The 19964-nt window shown below is 37.6% G+C and overlaps 1 protein-coding gene across 2 annotated transcripts in view; it reads right to left on the minus strand.

The window, feature by feature from the left end:
* LRPPRC (leucine rich pentatricopeptide repeat containing) overlaps nt 1-19749 on the minus strand; it is a 102650-nt gene extending 82901 nt beyond the window's left edge. For both annotated transcript variants that reach the window (XR_005718397.1, XM_040224716.1), the window contains exons 1-11: nt 19431-19749; nt 9168-9367; nt 7727-7849; nt 4021-4142; nt 3857-3915; nt 3091-3177; nt 2296-2422; nt 1617-1761; nt 1158-1303; nt 787-892; nt 598-705 (exon numbers count right to left, since the gene is read on the minus strand). Coding sequence is in view for 1 of the 2 variants with exons in the window: in XM_040224716.1 (XP_040080650.1) it covers nt 598-705; nt 787-892; nt 1158-1303; nt 1617-1761; nt 2296-2422; nt 3091-3177; nt 3857-3915; nt 4021-4142; nt 7727-7849; nt 9168-9367; nt 19431-19579 (1372 nt within the window). In the remaining variant the exon portion in view is untranslated. The remainder of the gene's footprint in view (nt 1-597; nt 706-786; nt 893-1157; nt 1304-1616; nt 1762-2295; nt 2423-3090; nt 3178-3856; nt 3916-4020; nt 4143-7726; nt 7850-9167; nt 9368-19430) is intronic.
* Nucleotides 19750-19964: the final 215 nt, after the last annotated feature.

The following is a 19964-nucleotide window of genomic DNA, read 5'->3' on the forward strand; positions in this document are numbered from 1 at the left end:
ATACTGTACTCTAAAATTTAATATTTGTTCAATTCTTATTCATATCCTATAGACATCCCATGTGTACAGGGAAAAGTATGCTAAATGCTTAAACGTACTTAAGAACCTGAAAGAATGAACATTTCTGTCCTTCAATCAGTAGGCTGTCAGGCCATGAGCACTTATTTTGCAATAAAAGTTCTCTTGCCTTTCCTATTATTGTAACAGCTCAGTAAAGGAAAAACAGACTGGTCCAGAAAGAAAATGGTCTGGTTGTACGGTACATTAACTTTGACTTTAATAAAGTTAAACTAATTTCAAACACTATATGTATGTAAAATCAAGAACTAAAGAATGTTTTGAAGAACTTAAAAATGATCAACTATTTAAAGCCACAATCACAAGTTTGAATACCAAGATTAGAGATGAAATAAGAAATGAAATTAAGATCAAAGAAATCCATTCTGTTTGTCTTTTAAGCTTTTACCTAATACTTTACCATGACTTAAACCAATTCTATTTCCTCATAAGGTTTAATAAGTATATTTTGTCAAATAATTCAATTAAATGGGTACAGAAACATCTGAACCACTATATCTGTAAAAGGTAAAACCAAACCTTGAACATTTTTCTCTTTCTGATGTCCAACTAGCAACGGCCAAAAATAATGAGTTCTAATAGGAAAACCTTCTTCCTTCAAAGCCTTCATCAGAACTTTTGCCAAATCTGAAAGAGATACCATAAAATATATCAAAGCTACCTCAGCAAAACTTACTCATGTGAGTTCTAATTATGAGAATATAGTACCGAATTTTTGAGCCACTAAAGCACAATGGAGTGTGAACTGCAAAGGCGATGTGTGCAGCTGGGCTTCCTTTAACTTCTTACAGTAGTCTTTAAGCTTCTCTGCAGGCTAGAAAAGAAAGACACTACACATCAGTTTAATCTGCAAATATCCTACCATTTGACCTTCTGCAAATATTCTGCTTTTGAGACAAAAGAAAAATGTGAACCCCTCATCCTCTTTGTTCCCAAAACTCTTCCAACCCCAAAACAAAGTTTTCTTAACATTTATATTAATAGTTGATCTAGTCTCATAGTATGTTCTTCTATTTTAAACAATCTTATTTCACTGCCGATTACACTGTCTACAAAGTAAAAATGGACTATTTGAATACCGTATTCATAGTCACACAATGTCGTAAAAAGAAACTGCCAAAGTCATTCAGACTGCTTTCCCTTGATATAGGACATGCTAATAAAATCTGCAAGGCCGTATCTTCCAATTTTTCAGTGACTAAAAGCAAAATGAGGTTCATTGTATCTGGAAAGAAAACAAAGACATCTTTTGTTACTGACTTAAACAAAATCTGTGACTGTTTTCCCATTGATATCAACATCAAAGACAAACTTATGAACTGTAAATACCAAAAAGGATTTATCTGCCTAAATAACAAATACTTCCAAATCAAAATATTCCCATGTGTTCATTAACTCAATTTTTTCAGTTTATTAAAGCTTTAAAAGAATCCTATGTTCATCTACCACAATACCCTATTGCTAGAGAATGTCCATTCCGTCATGTAAAAGTAATTTTATTTTTAGAAAAAGTATGAAAATAAAAACTTTAAAACTACCTGGAATATATCTTCTTTCATATGTAATTTTTTCCAAAATTTCTGGGACATATTGAGGATACCCAGCTTTACTGAAGCTCAAGATAATTTGCAATAAATCACGATCCATAAGGTAAAGATCAGACTTCTCCACTTTCTCCAGGGTCTAAAGGTAGGTCCAGAAATTAAAAGAACAAGTGAGATGCAAAATTTTTTAAATTAAATCTAAATAAATTAAAATACCAAGATTTTTAAAATTTATATATATGGTACAGTGGTAAAGAACCTGCCTGCCAATGCAGCAGACTCAGAGAAGCATGGGTTTAATCCCTGGGTCGGGAAGATCCCCTAGAGTAGGAAATGACAACTCGCTCTAGTATTCTTGCCTGGAAAATCCCATGGACAGAGGAGCCTATCAGGCTACAGTCCATGGGGTTACAAAGAGTCAGAAATGACTGAGAGACTGAGGACACACACCATCTCAAGGTTTAAGACTTCTTTTGTAAAACAGAAAATATTCTGTTTCAGCAATAATTGTTACATCAGCAGCAAAGTACTGAACTATAGTAAGAATTCTCCTTCAAGACTGCCTATAAGAGATATCATTAAAAACAGATATATACTACACTTTCCCATATCGCACAAAATTGAAGAGTTTATACAAATGATTTAAAAGTATGTTTATTTATGTAAGTCACACCTGTTTAACATGGTCAATATCACCCTTCTCGGCATATGCATTCAACAGTGCTAGGTATGTGTCTGGACCAGGCTCAATTCCAGCCTCTTTCATTACTATGAGAATATTTTCTGCATTCTCCATATCTCTGTACATTAATTCAAAGAAAATAGAACAGATTACTATAATACTGCCAAATGTCATACCATTTAATCTAGAATATATTTCCTCTACTTATTAAAAATTCTTAAGTACAAACATTTAGAAGCATAACATCAAAAAAGGAAAAATACATATTAGATATATATTATAAAAATGTATATGTATTAACATGTATTAAAAATACATATTAAACTAGTAATAGGTTTCCAAAATAATAAAGATCCTTAACATCTCAAATTTTTATAGGTAACTTTTCCAAAAGAGAAACCAAATTATACAATAATTACAGACATTAAATAATGTGCCCTCTTCCACTGGGTATGTTATGCCTCAAATTTATCTTCTTAGGAAAGAATAACATTTAGTAAAATATTCTTCAAAAATAAAAATATTTTCTAGGGCACTAGCAAAACAGTTAATAAACTTTACAAAGTCAGTTACTTTGGATCAAGTTCAGTTTTTAAAACTGAAAACCTTCAAATAAAAATTTAATGAAACAGATAATTTAAGAATAACTTATATTAAGATGTGCATATTCTACCACATAGACTCAAAAGAGTTTTTTGAGAGTTAAACATAGTTTTAAGAATTTTCTACAATAGCTTCCTATAAATTAAACCTCACTTGGGAGGAAATCCCTAGGTTGAGCATTACCCAGATCTTGCATGCCCTGTGACAAGAGCACTGAAAACTGCCTCTGTGACTGGAAGATCCTTAGTTTTCATGAACCCAAGAATCGTGCTATAAGAAAAGAGAAATAAAAATACTTCTTGGAAATACGTGAAAAACACTTTTTACAACATGTGCATACAAAAATCCCATTCCCTGAAGTTGTATCAATAGTTTTCAAGTACACTTGTTAAAGACAGAGGGTAAATTTTAAAAATCTGATTTCTGTACTACTAATTAACCTTCAAAAAGCATAAAGTTTAACAAGATTCATTTCATTAAAAAATGAGATTGTATATTTCAGTTTATTCCTTATTTCCTAAACCCTCCATCTAAAAGTAGGAATAAACTATACATGAACAATGTCACAACTGATTTTATATAAAACATTTGTGAAATAAAGAGAATATTATCAGTTTTATAAATGAATACAATGTAAATGGTTATCAACATTTGTTTTTGGAAACAGCAATTTAATGAACAAAAAAAGTAAAACCAGTTTTTAACCCAACAATTTTAAACTTTTGCTCCAGTAAATTATACTTTTAATTAAAATAGTAATTTTCAATTATCTTTCCCCTTTTACATAATTTAGTATTTTATCTAAGTCATATGACCAAATTCGCTAGGATAAAATCCTTCTGAAACAATTTTCTTACTAAGTAAAAATTTTTTTTTTAAGTGACTATATTCTAGGTCTACAAGACTTACATATTTGTTTGCTTAAACATACATTTATAAAACTACATACCTGGCACCTTCAATATCTCCCATATTACAATAAGCAGCAATCAACCTTTGGTACGTCACCTGTCAAAGAAATGGGCCAGTAAATACTTTTTAATAATTTTTTTTCTTGGTTAAAAACAAAAGTTGATATGACCAATAAACACACCTGTAATAGCAACTACTTACTCTATTTGGTTGAATGTTTCCTTTTTCCATTTTTGCCAAGAAGTCAGTTGGTGAAAATTTATGGTCATTTTGAAGGTAGACTTTAAGCAAAGCATTATAGTGACTTACATCATACACAGTTCCTACAAGTGAAATTTATATAAAATTTTTAGAAGAGTAAAGTCATACCCTTTATCACAACTAAAATATGTGCACTTAAATGTAACAAGGATAAAATGATCAATTCAGAATTTTAGAATTTTACCCCATATTTAGACTCATCTATGTAGAAATTCTGTCAGAACAGAGCAAACTAAGTATACAAGAGTAACTACTGAATTAATGGACAGTTACATGCAACCATCTACTCAAGCATTAAAAGGTCTCTTACTTATGAAGCATAGTATTCCCTTCCAGTCAGAAATTGCTTCCCCTAGTGTGCATTTTCCTCTAATATTCCTCTAGAAAAAATATTTCCTCTAGTATATTGGAAAAGCTGAGAATACTGCTCAAAATCCAGGTAACTGACATCTACTGTGGTTTTTCAGGAAGATTTTATGGTCAAGTTAAAAGTTAACATAACTCTACTAGGTTTCATTTTTTTATTTCTGTCACAATAACATAGTTCTGCAGATGACAAAAATATTTCTGTGAATTTCATTAAAAATGTTATCCCCATATTTACTGTTATGTCTAGTTAATTTCATGGGTCAGTTCTCAAAGAGAATTTTTTTAAAAAATAAATACTGTTATCTTTCATAGAGTGAATTGAGAAAGTCTTTAACTGTCTAAAATTAACACTAAAAACTCAGGACAACATCCTAAAGCATCCTACTTTAATAATAAAAAGCTATAAAACAGCTTGTCCTTATGTGTCTTACCATGTACCTGTGTACCTTTAATTCTATCTCTTGGCTCTGGCTGTACTGCCCATTACTTTTAATGTCACAATATCATGTTCTTGTTCAATCTCATTATGTAATAATTTTACAAATTAACCTCAACTTACTTTGGTCAAACTCAAAAGAATATTCTAAAACATTACTATTTTAGATAGAAGCCAGGTTTCTTGCTAGATTAGCACTCACTCATCCATTGGTGTAATCTGGACAATTATTTTCTCCTCCATGTATTACCTTGTACTTGCCCACAGTAAAGGTCTGACACTTTTCTGTCATCTCACAGGGCTTTTATGTGCAGTTAGGTTTATTAGGTTGGCATTCTACTACTCAAGAAAAACAGAGAGACTTGAATGTCATTATATAGTTCCCTTCATCAAGATTATGTAATTGTATTAAATGTGGACCTGCCCTAATACTTATACTTAAAAACATGTTTGTGCTTTTTTGTGCAGAGCAGTTTTTATCCCTACCTTTGTCTCTAAATCAGAGCTCTAGTAATCAAAGTTTTTTTGCAGTTTCAAATAAATAGCCTTTGTAAGAAAATAGTTTTATTTTAAAAAAAATTACATCTACCCTTTTCCAAAATGTGATTATTATCTTAGAGAATTTTTTTTAAGTTAAGATTTGACTGACTGACAAGAGTGGACCTGGGTGCCTGGGGAACATCGGTCCAAGCCTTTCACTATAAACTTTACTGAGCTTTTCAAAATTGAACCATGTTAAAGTCTCACTATTTAATGAAGTAAAATTTAAATTTTTTTGAAGTTCATTTTCTGTAATTTCAACTATTATTACTTTAGTACCCAACATATGCAAAACACTGGAAGGTTCATGATGAAGATTCAAATATGAATAAGATCATCAGCCGCCAAGAGAAGAGTATTTATTAATATTAAAAAGACAAATTGACAACTCTAATGCAGGCAACTGATGAAACACAAATTGGGACTGCAAGTAAAACTCTAGATTGGAGGGATTTAAATTATAGCTTGAAAAGTATAAGAGTAAGAAACAAATAACACTCTAAAAGAGATGAAACAACTTGAACAAAAAAACTTAAGGAGACATATTAAGAGAATGGGGCCAAGAATACATCAGAAGTAATTTTATTTTAAAAAATTTAAATTAAAAAAAAAAAATTAACATGTGGCATTGAAATGAGAGCCTATCATTTCCAGTGTTTCCTCCAGAATCCCCTTTACTCTAGAAAACTCAGTTCCAGTCTCAGCTCTTTCAAAGCTCATTTTGTAACTCTGGACATGTTATCTAAGCTTAAAAAGTCTCTTATAGCTTGGGACTTCCCTGGTGATGCCGTGGTTAAGATGCTGTACTCCAAGGCAACAGGCATAGGCTCTATCCCTGGTAGGCTCTATCCCTGGTTGAGGAACTAAGATGCCACATGCTGTGTGACAAGGCAAAAAAAAAATCTCTTACAGCTTTAAAAGTCTGCGAACAAGTCACAGTTGCAACCTACCAGGTTTCTAACAATATTAATTCAACAACTATTTAACAAGTATAGTAAGTTCAAAGCACTGGTCTACTGGCAAAGAGAAAAAGATACTATGAATTTTACTCTCACAAAGGATATACAGTGTAGAGGAAAAGTATTTGTGAAAAGTTAAATTAGAAAACACTACATGTCTTTCTATTGAAGTATTAAATGTCGTGACTACAGTGTAAGGGCTCTTTTCTATTTGAGAATATAACCCATTCTCACAAATACTTCTAGTTCAACATGCATCTTTAAATTATGTGACTAACATACAGACATATATAGTTTGTGAAGATTTTCTTAAATCAGGAATGAACATTGAATTTTATCAAATTATCTTTTACACTATTTTATTTTTTGAATAGGTACTATGTTCACAGTCCCAAATTGAAAAAGTATAAAAAGATATTGGAATTCCCAGGCAAGAATACTGAAGTAGGTTGCCATTTCCTCCTCCAGGGGATCCCCACCCAGGGATCAAATCCACATTTCCTACATTGCCAGGCGGATTCTTTACCACTGAGCCACGTGGGAAGCCAAGAGTAATCAACTATAGTTTAAAAGAAAAAAGTAGAGTAAAAATTATAGCTAGTGTATACTACCCTTCCAGAAACATTTTATTATATGCACAGACACATGTAAACATTTTTCTTCAGAATAGTAGCCAACTATACACGGTGTTCTGCATCTTAATTTTACCTATATTTTGGAGAACACCCCACATTAGTATATGAAGAACTCCATTTTTTCTTTTTATGGTTGCACCATATTCCATTTTATGGGCACTCTGATTTATTTAACCAATGCCCCTAGTGAGGGACATTAGAGTTGGTTCCAAATTCTTACCACTGCAAACAAGCTACAATGAAGAATATCCTTTTGCACATGTGAGTATATCTACCCAAATGCTAACAAATGGTCTATGCTGTATACCTGAAGTTAAAATAATTTGTAAACCAAGTATACCTCAAAAGACATTTTCTAAAAATAAGACATATTAAAACACTGAAATGCTTGATATGTCAATAATTTTAACAAACAGAACTACTTGGTCAAACAGTATGTGCATTTGTAACTTTGACAGACCAAATGTCTTTCTATTTTGTTCTTTTTAACTTACCTGTAAAGTATTACTTGTTAGGAAGAATTACTTTATTCTTAATGCCCCTAGATGTCACTGTAACTCACCAAATAAGTCATATCACACACAAAAAATATGAATCAAGTAAACCCCTCCATAAAACTGAATGACATTTATGCAAAGAAATTCTTTTTTACTACAAGAAAAAAAATCCACACCCTTTATACATATCATATATTCAAACAATCATACCCAATTTCTGAAGTTCATCCCATATCTTATGAGCAAATTCTGTTCTCTCAGAGAGCTTTAGTTCAGGCAAGAGAGACCCACAGCTGCGCAGTAGAAGCAAGGCTTGATTACCACCTGGGCTACCTATGAAAACAGGTTAATGGTTAATATTTAACACAGTACCCAGTATCAAACAGATAAACCTAAACTGAAATCTGTAAATACTTAAAAATTTCCTGCCTCACTAAAGATAATACTAAAAGGGTCCTAATAAATCAGAAAAATCCTATCTCAATCATCAGGTATTTAAAATGTCAGCAAAAGTTTTAAAAAGTGGTCTGCTTTCTTAGGGATAAGGTTAGAGATCTATACGATCTACAAGACTACAGAGTACATAAATACAAAAGAGCTAATTTATATGCACTACTTCTTGCAACTGAAAGGCTATGGTTCTCAATATCTTATGCAAACAGTACAAAGCAGCCCAATTAAAATCCATGAATATTCAATTTAGGTTTACAATCCCTTACGAACACTAACTTCCTTCTCCCTTAAGCCACATGTCCCTAAAAGCTGATTTCAAAACAAAAATAAACCACTTATTGCCAAGATTCTGTTCATATCAAGTATCCAGAATAAGCAAACCTTTAAGAAAGTACACTAGCAGTGGTCTAGGGCTAGAAGGGATGCAGGTTTGAGGGCTGATGTTTAGGGGTGTGGAGGTTTCTTTTGGGGGTGATGGAAATGTTCTAAAATTGACTGCTGTGATAGCCATGTAAATCAATAAATCAAAGGCAGAAAATGATAAAAACTGTCTTTAAATGCCAGTTATTACTGATACTTCTTTGGTATTCCGCATCATTAGATTCTTAACGTGACTGAAATCATGGATGAGCTTTGGGAAGCTGGTGAATGGTCTCAAAACTATACACAAAATTATACGTGTGGCTTGAATGCAGGATTTTGTGTGAGCCTGTGTGGTCCGGTTTTTTTGGGGGGGTTGGGGGGAGGGGACTTGAGGGCCTATAAGTTTCTATCAGATTATCAAAGCTGCATAAGTGACTTGAATGTTAACAGCTAAGTGAAAATGAAAGTGAAATAATGATTATCAGTCTTCAGTCTTTCTGGAAATTTTCATACATGACCATCTTAGGGAAAGCAGACACTATGCAAGAGAAGATAAAAACTAGTATCTTCCAAGAAAATTTACCACTGAAAGGGATTCTTTTATAAACTGTGGGAAAAGACTATTTTTATTTGCTGATTTTGAAATAAACATGCAAAACAAAATGCTTCACTCAAAACTTTGCTCTGTTGAGTTGAAAAAAAAAAAAAAAAACAACCGTAACATAAAATCACACATAGAAATGACGAAATTTAAAGTACCAAATAATGTGCTCTGTAATGAGCTTATCAAACCAGAATTTAAGTTCAACTCTTTGAATAGAAAATCTTGAAATACCTGAATGACAGGTGTTATCAAAGACTTTTTGTAGAAGAGTCTTAGGGATTCGGCCAGTTCTTCGGACAGAATTATCTAGCCTCATTAAAGCCCAATCAAATTGGCTGGCATTCCTTCTATGAGAAGAGGTGGGCTCCTCCTGAAGATAATTCTTTTTTTCAGCAGCAATGGAATGTAGCCTAGCTTGGCTCAGTAGACCTCTACAAAATGAAACATAATTGGTAATGAACTATGTCAACTACTGTCCACACAGGTCATCTTTGTGAGTAAAATTTATACAAAGCTTCTTTATTAGTTACTAAATACCTAAATTCATAGCATAATAGCAAAAATGTCCAGAAGTATAAATTGGTAGGGAAGAAAGTTTTGACCTTTGCTTTAAATAAAATCACAAGCACATAAATTGCATGCAAAGTAACCTCTTGAATAACTGTCTCACAATGTCTCTTGATAACCTCCCACATGGAATCATCTCAAACTAAGACAATAATATGGTATGTTTTTAAATCTCCCTTATCCAAAACCAAGTTAATGAAGAAAAATGAAGATTATGCTATAAAGCTTTTCTAACTCTACAAATGAACAAGAGATCTAAAATATACCTAAAATTCTGAAGAATTCTAAAGCACTCTTTGAACATTTTCTAGGTGTAGATATTGAATTATTAATAAGACCCATTTCCAAATATGTAGTTTTTTAAAGGATCATTAATGACAAAAGTATTCCCCATCCTTCTAAATAAATCTGAAACATTTAAGTAAAAAAAAAAAGTTAATAAAGGTCAGACTAGCGTATATGTTTACAAAAAGCAAACAACCCTTAAACCATTTATTTTAATAAAGCAGGTCTAACATGCAGGCCAAAACATGAAATCAGAGGTATTTCACACTGTAGAAATACAGGCTGTACCTGATTTACAAACATGAAACAGAAATAATCCTTATGTGTGAAGGAAGCCCTGTCATGTATCTTTAAATCTGAACTTCCTATACATTCCAATCTCACATAAAATCATCTAATTTGCAGAGATTTACACATTTACTCCCAAATATCTTAGACTTTTCAGAAGTAGCCAGTAAGTATAACTAAAGAATACACACTAAGTATATATTAACTAAGTAATAATGTAAAAACACTCTACTTATTAATTCAAGAAAGCCCTTACGATGACAATCACGTTTTTTTAACATGTCACTTTTTTTTTTTTTTTAACCAGAGTCAATTAGAGGATGAGATGGTTGGATGGCATCACCAACTCGATGGACATGAATCTGAGCAAGCTCTGGGAGTGGGTGATGGACAGGGAAGCCTAGCATGCTCCAGTCCATGGGGTTGCAAAGAGTCAGACACGACTGAGCATCTGAACTGAACAGTCAATTACCAAAGTAAATACATACTCATGAGTTTAAAAATAAAATTGTTGACTTCTTATGCTACTAACCTGAAAAACCAATCACAAAACTTAATGTTACATTAAAGAAAGTAACACCAGTAGTTTCACAAGTTTATGCAAAACACAGAGGCCGTAATCAATACCCGACTAGAAATTCTACCACCAGGACCCGGGACAAAACACAACCACTCTGGCCATCAATGATTCCACCAATGTAAAACAGCAGACTGGAAAACAACGGAAAAAATCAGAATACTAACTAAAAACAATGTCATCTTGCTTAATTAGGAAATCTAATGATCAGCACTTGTAGATGGCCAATTGATTAAAGTTAGTTAAATGAACTGAATACTAGGGCTTTTACCTATGAACCACAGAAGATACACTGCTACATATTGCTACATGTATTTATCCCTTCTACGAGATCAGTTATTAATAACCTATCACCAAGTTAGGCAAACACAAAATATTTTAAATCACTCAGAACAATGTGTCAGGTTCAGATGAGTATAAAATACTGCTCACCAATGAAAGCTAAATAAGAGAGATTTCAAAATCATAGTGAAGGGACTTCCTTGCTGGCTCAGTGGCTAAGACTCTGTTCCCAAAGCAGGGAACCTAGGTTCGCTCCCTGGTCAGGGGAACTAGATCCCACATGCTGCAACTAAGATCGAAGACCCTGTCTGTGTGCCCCAAGTAGCCAAATAAATAAAAATAAATCTTTTAAAAATTGGGGCTTTCCCTGGTGGTCCAGTGGCAAACACTTCGTGCTCCCAAGGCAGGGGGCCTGGGTTCGATCCCTGGTCAGGGAACTAGACCCCACATGTCACAACTAAAGACCCAGAGTGCTGCAACTAAGATCTGGAACAGCCAAATAAATAAAAATAAACAGTTTTTAAAAATTGTAGTGAAGTGTAGTATTTGTCAATTTTTTTTTTATACAAGCCAAACCTGATAAACTGTGGAGGAGCATAAAAATAAAACCTCTACTCAAAATGCAGTTTTAACATGTAACATCGAACAAACAAAATTCAGGCAGAAAACAGATGTTAATAAACCAGCACAGCAGACCGAACGTTCTAAAGCTATTTTTTTTCTCACAAATCTCTAATGCTGTCAAATCTCTTTCACATGTAAGTGTGTTTAGCTTTATTTAGTTAAGTCAAAATATGACTCTGCTATAAAATAAACTGGGGAGAAGGGTTACATATTTAAACCGAAGGATTCTTCACTCTTCAAAAGGATTCTCCAGTGTTTCCTCGTAGGACTGCATTTTCTACCTTTTTTTATTTGAGTCACAATTTATTTTTAAATTCACTTGAACACACCCTGAAAGAAAAAGAATTTTGTAGCTAGGGCTTCCAGGTGGTGCAGTGGTAAAGAACCTATATGCAATGCAGAAGATGCAAGAGACACAGGTTTGATCCCTGGGCTGGGAAGATACCCTGGAGGAGGAATGGTAACCCACTCCAGTATTCCTGCCTGGAAAATCCCATGGAGAGAAGCCTGGCAGTCCGTCATGGGGTCGCAAAGAGTCAGACATGACTGTGCAACTGGGAATGCATGCAGTCTAGAACAGGTATGTTGTAACAGAAAGGAAAGAACACGTGCAGGGATTAAGCTGGGTCCATGGCAAGGCAGGAACCTATACATCAGGCCTGCACCAGCTGAAATGCACTGCTCCCAAATCCTGAGGACCCAGTGACATAAACACATAAGGGAAAAGTATTTCATCATGCCACTCATGTCATATATGGCTCCTTTCTATTTTTTAAGTTAAACTTCTCAGGTTCCCTCCTGAGATTCCAGCACTCACTACTAACATCCAGGTTACCCCTGAATTTTCTGACAAAATCTGGCACTTAAAAAGTAATTCTCAGGGTTTTTTTTTGCCTGTTTTTTAATAATTGCTGCTAGTGATTTTTGACCCTTTAGTGCAAAAACATAATGATTTTATAGTTGAGCAACCATATTTCAAAAATGTACAAGGGCTAGATTATTATTAGACTGATAACTATTAGCCCATTACACATAGGCTTCCATTGGACTCCTTTATTAAGGCTGTCACTTTTTAAAATATCTTACTTTTTCACAGCATTTTTAAGTTTACAGAAAAACTGTTCAGAAAGTACAGAGTTACCATATATTATATCCTCTTTCCCATATCCTCTTTCCCCTCAACCGATTTCCTCTATTAGCATTCTGTATTAGTGTGATACATTTGTTACAAATGATGACCAATAGTTTACAACAGGGTTCACTCTGTGTGTGTACATATCCATGCTATGGGTTTTCACAAATACATGACATGCATTACAGAACCACAAAATAGTTTCACTGTATTAAAACTGCCCTGTGTCTAAGCTGTTCATTCTCTCCCCCTCCTCCTCAACAAGCAAGCAGCCACTTTTCACTTGTCCTGTTTTGCCTTTTCTGAAACGCCATACAGTGGATAGTCTTTTCCAGATTGGCCTCTTTCACCTAGCAACATACATTTAAGGTTCCTCCGTGTGTTTTCATGGCTTGATAGTTCATTTCTTTTTGGTGCTGAGTAACATTTCCTTGTACGGCTATACCACCACTTGTTTATCAGTTCACCTACAGAAGGGCACATTAAGTTGCTTTCAATTTGGGGCCACTATATTGGGCTTCCCTGGTGGTTCAGACAGGTGGTTCAGACCAGGGTTTGATCCCTGGGTCAGGAAGATCCCCCCGAGAAGGGAATGGCTACCCAACTCCAGGATTCTTGCCTGGAAAGTCCTAAGGACAGAGAACCCTGGCCGGCTACAGTCCCAGAGTTGGGTACAACTTTCACTTTCACGAACAAAGCTACTGTAAACATTTGTGTGCAGGTTTTGTGTGGACAGGGATCGAACCCCAGTCTCCTGATTGCAGACGGATTCTTTATTGTCTGAGCCACCGGGGAAGCCAAGTAAGTATTAATAAACGTGATAATCAATTAAACTTAAAAAAAAAAAAAAAAACTCACCAATTGTGTTAAGTTCTACTAAAGAAATAAACAAGGGACTTTCATGAAAGAATAACAGCACAGTTCTACTTTGGATTAAATGTACCAAGATGACACTCAAATTTCTAAACCAAGGATGAAAAAAAACAGCCATACAGATAGGAGAGGATGAGTATTCTCAGCAAACGAGAATAGTGGCAGACCAAGCAAGTGAACAACAGATAGAATAATACTGGAGAGGCAGGCTGGCCTAGACAGAGAGGATGAGTATTCTCAGCAAACGAGAATAGTTGGCAGACCAAGCAAGTGAACAATAGATGGAATGATACTGGAGAGGCAGGCTGGGCTAGACATGGAGGACTGTGAAAATAAGGGGTCTGGATATTATTCTAGGTACAGATGTCATCTCAAGTACAAAACTGTATCAGAACCCTACTGAAGGTTTGTAAGCAGGGGTTGTGGCATGATCTACGTCTGTTTTGAAAAGATCAGTCTAGCTGTGGGGTGGAGAATAAATTAGAAGGCAGTGAGAATAAACAGATACCATTTTAGGATGCTGTTACAGTAGTCCAGGTGAGAGATGGACAGAAACTTAGGGTGGGCAGTGGAGATGGGAAAGAAGTACATACAGCTGACACCCCCACCTAATTTCACTACATATTCCAGGCAACCAGTCTTGCCAGTACAATTTGTTAATTCTCACTCCCATGTAAGAGAGAAAAATTCAGGTATTAATAAAAGTACCCTCAGTTCAGTTCAGTTCAGTCACTCAGTCATGTCCGACTCTTTGCGACCCCATGAATCGCAGCACACCAGGCCTCCCAGTCCATCACCAACTCCCGGAGTTCACTCAGACTCACATCCATCGAGTCAGTGACGCCATCCAGCCATCTCATCCTCTGTCATCCCCTTCTCCTCCTGCCCCTCCCAGCATCAGAGTCTTTTCCAATGGGTCAACTCTTCGCATGAGGTGGCCAAAGTACTGGAGTTTCAGCTTTAGCATCATTCCTTCCAAAGAAATCCCAGGGCTGATCTTCAGAATGGATTGGTTGGATCTCCTTACAGTCCAAGGGACTCTCAAGAGTCTTCTCCAACAACACAGTTCAAAAGCATCAATTCTTTGGCGCTCAGCCTTCTTCACAGTCCAATTCTCACATCCATACATGACCATAGGAAAAACCATAGCCTTGACTAGATGGACCTTTGTAGGCAAAGTAATGTCTCTGGTATTCAGTATGCTATCTAGGTTAGTCATAACTTTTCTTCCAAGGAGTAAGCGTCTTTTAATTTCATGGCTGCAATCACCATCTGCAGTGATTTTGGAGCCCCCCCTCAAAAAAAGCCTGACACTGTTTCCATTGTTTCCCCATCTATTTCCCATGAAGTGATGGGACCGGATGCCATGATTTTCGTTTTCTGAATGTTGAGCTTTAAGCCAACGTTTTCACTCTCCACTTTCACTTTTGTCAAGAGGCTTTTTAGTTCATTTTCTGCCATAAGGGTGGTGTCATCTGCATAACTGAGGTTATTGATATTTCTCCCAGCAATCTTGATTCCAGCTTGTGTTTCTTCCAGTCCAGCGTTTCTCATGATGTACTCTGAGAGACTTAATTTATCTTCTGCCTATTATGTATCAATTTTAGAGACAAAAACAGAAGCCTTCATGGCATAGTGGAAACACCAGCTTTAAAAGCATGGGCTTGAGTCCTACAGACTGACCTGAATTCAGGCTCTGCCATTTCTAAGACGTGTAACTTTGGCCAAGTTATCACAACTCTAAGCCTGTAAAATCTCAGAGATAATAGCATTTACCAAACAGGAATCAATGTAAAAAGACAGAGATAACACAATGTTTCCCAAAATGTCGCACTTCTGTTAGGAACAGAATGTTCCATTGGTATTCAATGTTTCTGGATACCAAGTAGACAAAGATCTATTTCTGCAGCTTTATTTACTTAAGTAAATATTCTGAAATAACTACTGCATCAAGCTCTTTATTTTTCTAACATTCTTGCTGAAAACAAAATTAAGTTATAGCAAGGAGATCAAACTAGTCGATCCTAAAGGAAATCAACCCTGAATGTTCACTGGAAGGACTGATGCTGAAGTGAAGCTCCAATACTTTGACCACCTGATGTGAAGAGCAGACTTATCGGAAAAGACCTTGATGCTGGGAAAGATTGAGGGCAGGAGGAGAAGAGAACAACAGAGGATGAGATGGTTGGATGGCATCACCGACTCGATGGACATGAGTTTGAACGAGCTCTGGATGATAATGAAGGACAGGGAAGCCTGGTGTGCTGCAGTTCATGGGGTCAAAAAGAGTTGGACACAATTTAGTGACTGAACAACAACTCAATTTATCTGACTGATCTTTTAAAAAAATCTTTTGTAAAGCTGTCACAATGAACTTTCTCCCTGCACTATTTTCTCCCTGAATTTTGCAAGACCTCATTTCTCCAGAAAGTCTTGCCCAGTTAAGCTGTTCCCCCAAACACTGCTTTATGTTTTATGGTAAGTCACAGAATTTTAGAATAAAAAAGTCACTTGCAGCCCTTCTACACTTGATAACAGCCTCCTGGCTTGAAACGCCAATGCCATTCCTATCCACCTACCCAGATGTCCCCTCTATCTCTGGCTCCTCCAGTCCAGAGGGAGGTCTCCTTTGTCTCAGCTTTGATAAGTGATAAATCAGTTAACCAGGCTGGGACCTACGATGTGATGTGGAGCAAGATACTCTGCAGAATCTATAAAAGAGTGGGATAGATTAGATTATTCTCCATATTTCCTCCAGAGTTTACATTCTGAGATCTTATCATGTGCTTACTTGTGATCGCCTTTAATTCCTCAATTTATAATGTATTAGGTACTGCCTTTTAAAAAAATCTTTCTATGTCCATAAGTAATCCCTTCAGTACCTAAACCACAACATATTCAGAACATTTGGGAACTGAGAATCACAGCATCTGGGGATGAATCCCAGCTGTGGAGATTCTAGATAAATTACTTCACCCTTCTAAGCCTCAGTTTCCTAATTTGTAATAAAACAATGCACAGAAGATGAAATGTATATGGCATATAGTCACACACACACAATTTGACAATAGTAAAGATCTACACCAAAGGTATTATCCTTTACCCTCATCTCCAACTCAATTCTCCCTAACTCTAACATCCTTGCCAAGCTCCTATTCTTTCAGAAAAGAAATCTACCTTCTCAGTTCTGCACCACCTAGTTGAGGCCCCATTAACCCTGATCTGCAGCATAAACGTTGTTCCTCACTGGTCTATCCATTCCCAGTCCCTACCTCTCCCAGAGTCTAGACCTGTACCTCTCAAAACCCTCCAATGGCTTCCAACCAACTTTCTAATCAACTGATTGGCCTTTGCAGTGTCAACTTCCACTACATCCCACCACCCCACAGAAACAAAGGATAAAAGTACAACCTCCCAATTTCTTCCTCTGTTAACACTGACTACTCATTACCAGTGTCCTCTTGAACACGAGCAATACCCTACCGCCAAACAAATGACTCCCGCCAAACATACTGCAAACATTTCAAACACGACTCTCTGGTCTCTGAAATGCCACATTATTACTTTCCTCTCTTATGGACAGCACATACACCAATATAATAAGCCATACACATGCCTATCATTGTCCTCTGTAACTGATAAAAGTAGAGGCTGAATCGCAACTCCAAGGAACCAAGACAGACTTTTGACATTTGCTGAAAAAGTATTTTTTAATGCGAGGTAAACAAGGAAAACTTTTCTCTCCTTTAGATTTTAGAAGTCACAACAGTCTGTCATAAGGCAATATGTGCTCTTCACCTTTAAGATAATGCTCAATCCAGACCTGCCACCCAAACTGATTTAGCGCAATGCTTACCCTTCCTCTGATAAGCACGTAAGGACTGATGAAAAAATTCTATAATTTCACTCAATAATACTCATCTGTCCTTCTCAGACATTCCTGGAAATCAAGATCAAGGTGAATTTGTGGCAATCCAATGGATTATGTGAATGGGAGTACCCCTTCAAATTCCTCTGCCTCTCACAAATATTCCTTCCTCAATGTCTAAGATTTTCATTGATTTACTCAACAAACATTTGACATCTACTATATGCCACAAAGTTAAAAACAAGAGGGGAAACAAAAAGAGTAAGACAAAAAAAAAAAAGCCCCTGCTTTCAAGGAGCTTACAATGAAGTCTGCGATGCTGGTGGGAAAAAACTCAATAGTGTTAACTGAAGCTTTAGTAATTCCGCACAAGGGAGTGGTCAATAGTGAGAAGCCAGCAACAGAGATTTAACAGAGGAGACATATTTCAAGAGTGAAATCACCATCAGAGGCAAGAAAAGGTGCAACGTGGCCCATCAAAGCCTTGCTGGTTCCCAGGTCAGCAGCACCTTTATCATCCGGGGGCTTGTTAAAAAGGCGGAATCTGTCTCCTGCCTATCTATACCTACAAAACCAGAATCCACACTTTCACAAGACCCCCCGAGAATTCCTGCACTCATTATAGTTTCAGAAGCCCTGCTGTCAAGGACTCTGAAGCAGAGTCTGGATGCCATGGGAATGAACTCACAAGAAGGGCAGCTCCACAGGCATCTCCAGGTCACGAAGCACCTTACCCTGGAACCACCACCAGGGAGCCACCACCATGTCCCATTCTAAGCAGGACAATGACATGATCAAATTATCATGGGAACTACAGAATAATGTGGGGAGAAGGTGGGGAATTATTCCAAACGAAGCAGACCTAATAGGACATCATTTCTGCGATCAATACACAGGGGTAGAGGTGGGGACCGGAGAAGGCAATGGCACCCCACTCCAGTGCTCTTGCCTGGAAAATCCCATGGACGGAGGAACCTGGTGGGCTGCAGTCCATGGGGTCGCATAGAGTCGGACACGACTGAACGACTTTACTTTCACTTTTCACTGTCATGCATTGGAGAAGGAAATGGCAACCCACTCCAGTGTTCTTGCCTGGAGAATCCCAGGGACGACGGAGCCTGGTGGGGTGCCGTCTATGGGGTCGCACACGACTGAAGCGACTTAGCAGCAGCAGCAGAGTTGGGGACAGGGAGGTGTCAAGGAAATGTGAATGAAAAATCTTTTAGAAAACTGATAGAAATAGCAAACTTCACTAAAACAGGAAACACAAGAGGAACAGATACAATAGGAAAGATGAATCCAGTTTGATACATATTTTTTTAATTTTCTAAATTGAAATATAGTTGACTTACAAGGGTGTATTAGTTTCCGGTGTACAGTAAAGTGATGAATCCAGTTTGAGATGTATGGGTTTGAAGTACCGTGACAACTCCCAACCCAACTCACATCCTCGTAAACACTGAGGTAAACACCACTCGAAACGCAGGCAAAACCCCTAAGGGGTCATAATTAAACTTCCACCTTTAAGCTATCCCTAGCTCACCCAAAATTCCCAACATACCCTCCCTCCCAAAAACAAAGCTCTCGAAACCTAAGTCCTAGCTGGTGCAATACGGCTTGCACGTGGGAAAGCAACCAACCTACTCAATGATTAAATAGTAACACCTGACTCTCCGCAGCAGCCTTCAAAGCCCCCCTCCACTTCCTAGGCTGTCCGTAGCCCGAGAGCAAACAGACCAAGTGCGAGACAGCGAAAGTTAGGACCCATGCCGGAAGCATGCCGTGCCCGTGACCTTCGGAAGGCGATCAAGCCCGCCACCCAAACTCCGCCCCTCCGGGATGGGGAGTGTGGTCGGAGGCCCGGGGACGCCAGGCCCAGGAGCCGAGAGAAGGGTGTGGACAGAGTACAGGCAGGACCGGGCCCCTCGCCCCGGGGAGGACCCGGGGGGACGGCAGAGCTGCATACAGGAAGGCGGGGGGAAGCGGCCGGGAACTCACCCGGCAACAGGCCTGGCTCGAGCGGCGCGCAGACAGAGAGCGGCGTGAGGCCGGCCCGGGCCGCCCGAGAGGAGGCGCAGGGAGAGTGGGAGGTATGGGGCCGCTGCGGCGCGGAGGAGCCAGCGGGCCGGTCTCAGCAGAGCTGCCATGGCTCGGTCGTCCCCAAAGCAGGATGCACGCCGAGCGAGAAGGACAGGAGGGGCACGTGACCGCTAGGTTGCCCGGCGCGGAAGAGACCAACGACTGGGCGTGCTAGACGTAGGGGGAAGCATCTGTTGTTATAAATCAGGAGATGGGAGACCTTGCTTCTCCCAGGACACACCGTCCCCATGAGATATTTATACAATAAAATAAATTGATTTATAGTTTTAGGGGGCGTCTCTTTGGGTCCTTTTTCCTTCATGTCGGCATGTTCAGTCCCTCCACCCCTACACTTTTCAGTTGGTAGAGTCGTAAAAGGTCGACTCCGCCCAGGTTAGCGCAAGGGCTTGCGGCTGGGCCAACTAGCCAGAAACCCCCGGAATTCTCCTGACG

This window comes from Oryx dammah, unplaced genomic scaffold (genome assembly GCF_014754425.2).
Source record: "Oryx dammah isolate SB20612 unplaced genomic scaffold, SCBI_Odam_1.1 HiC_scaffold_25, whole genome shotgun sequence".
In the NCBI taxonomy this organism is placed as follows: Eukaryota; Metazoa; Chordata; class Mammalia; order Artiodactyla; family Bovidae; genus Oryx; species Oryx dammah.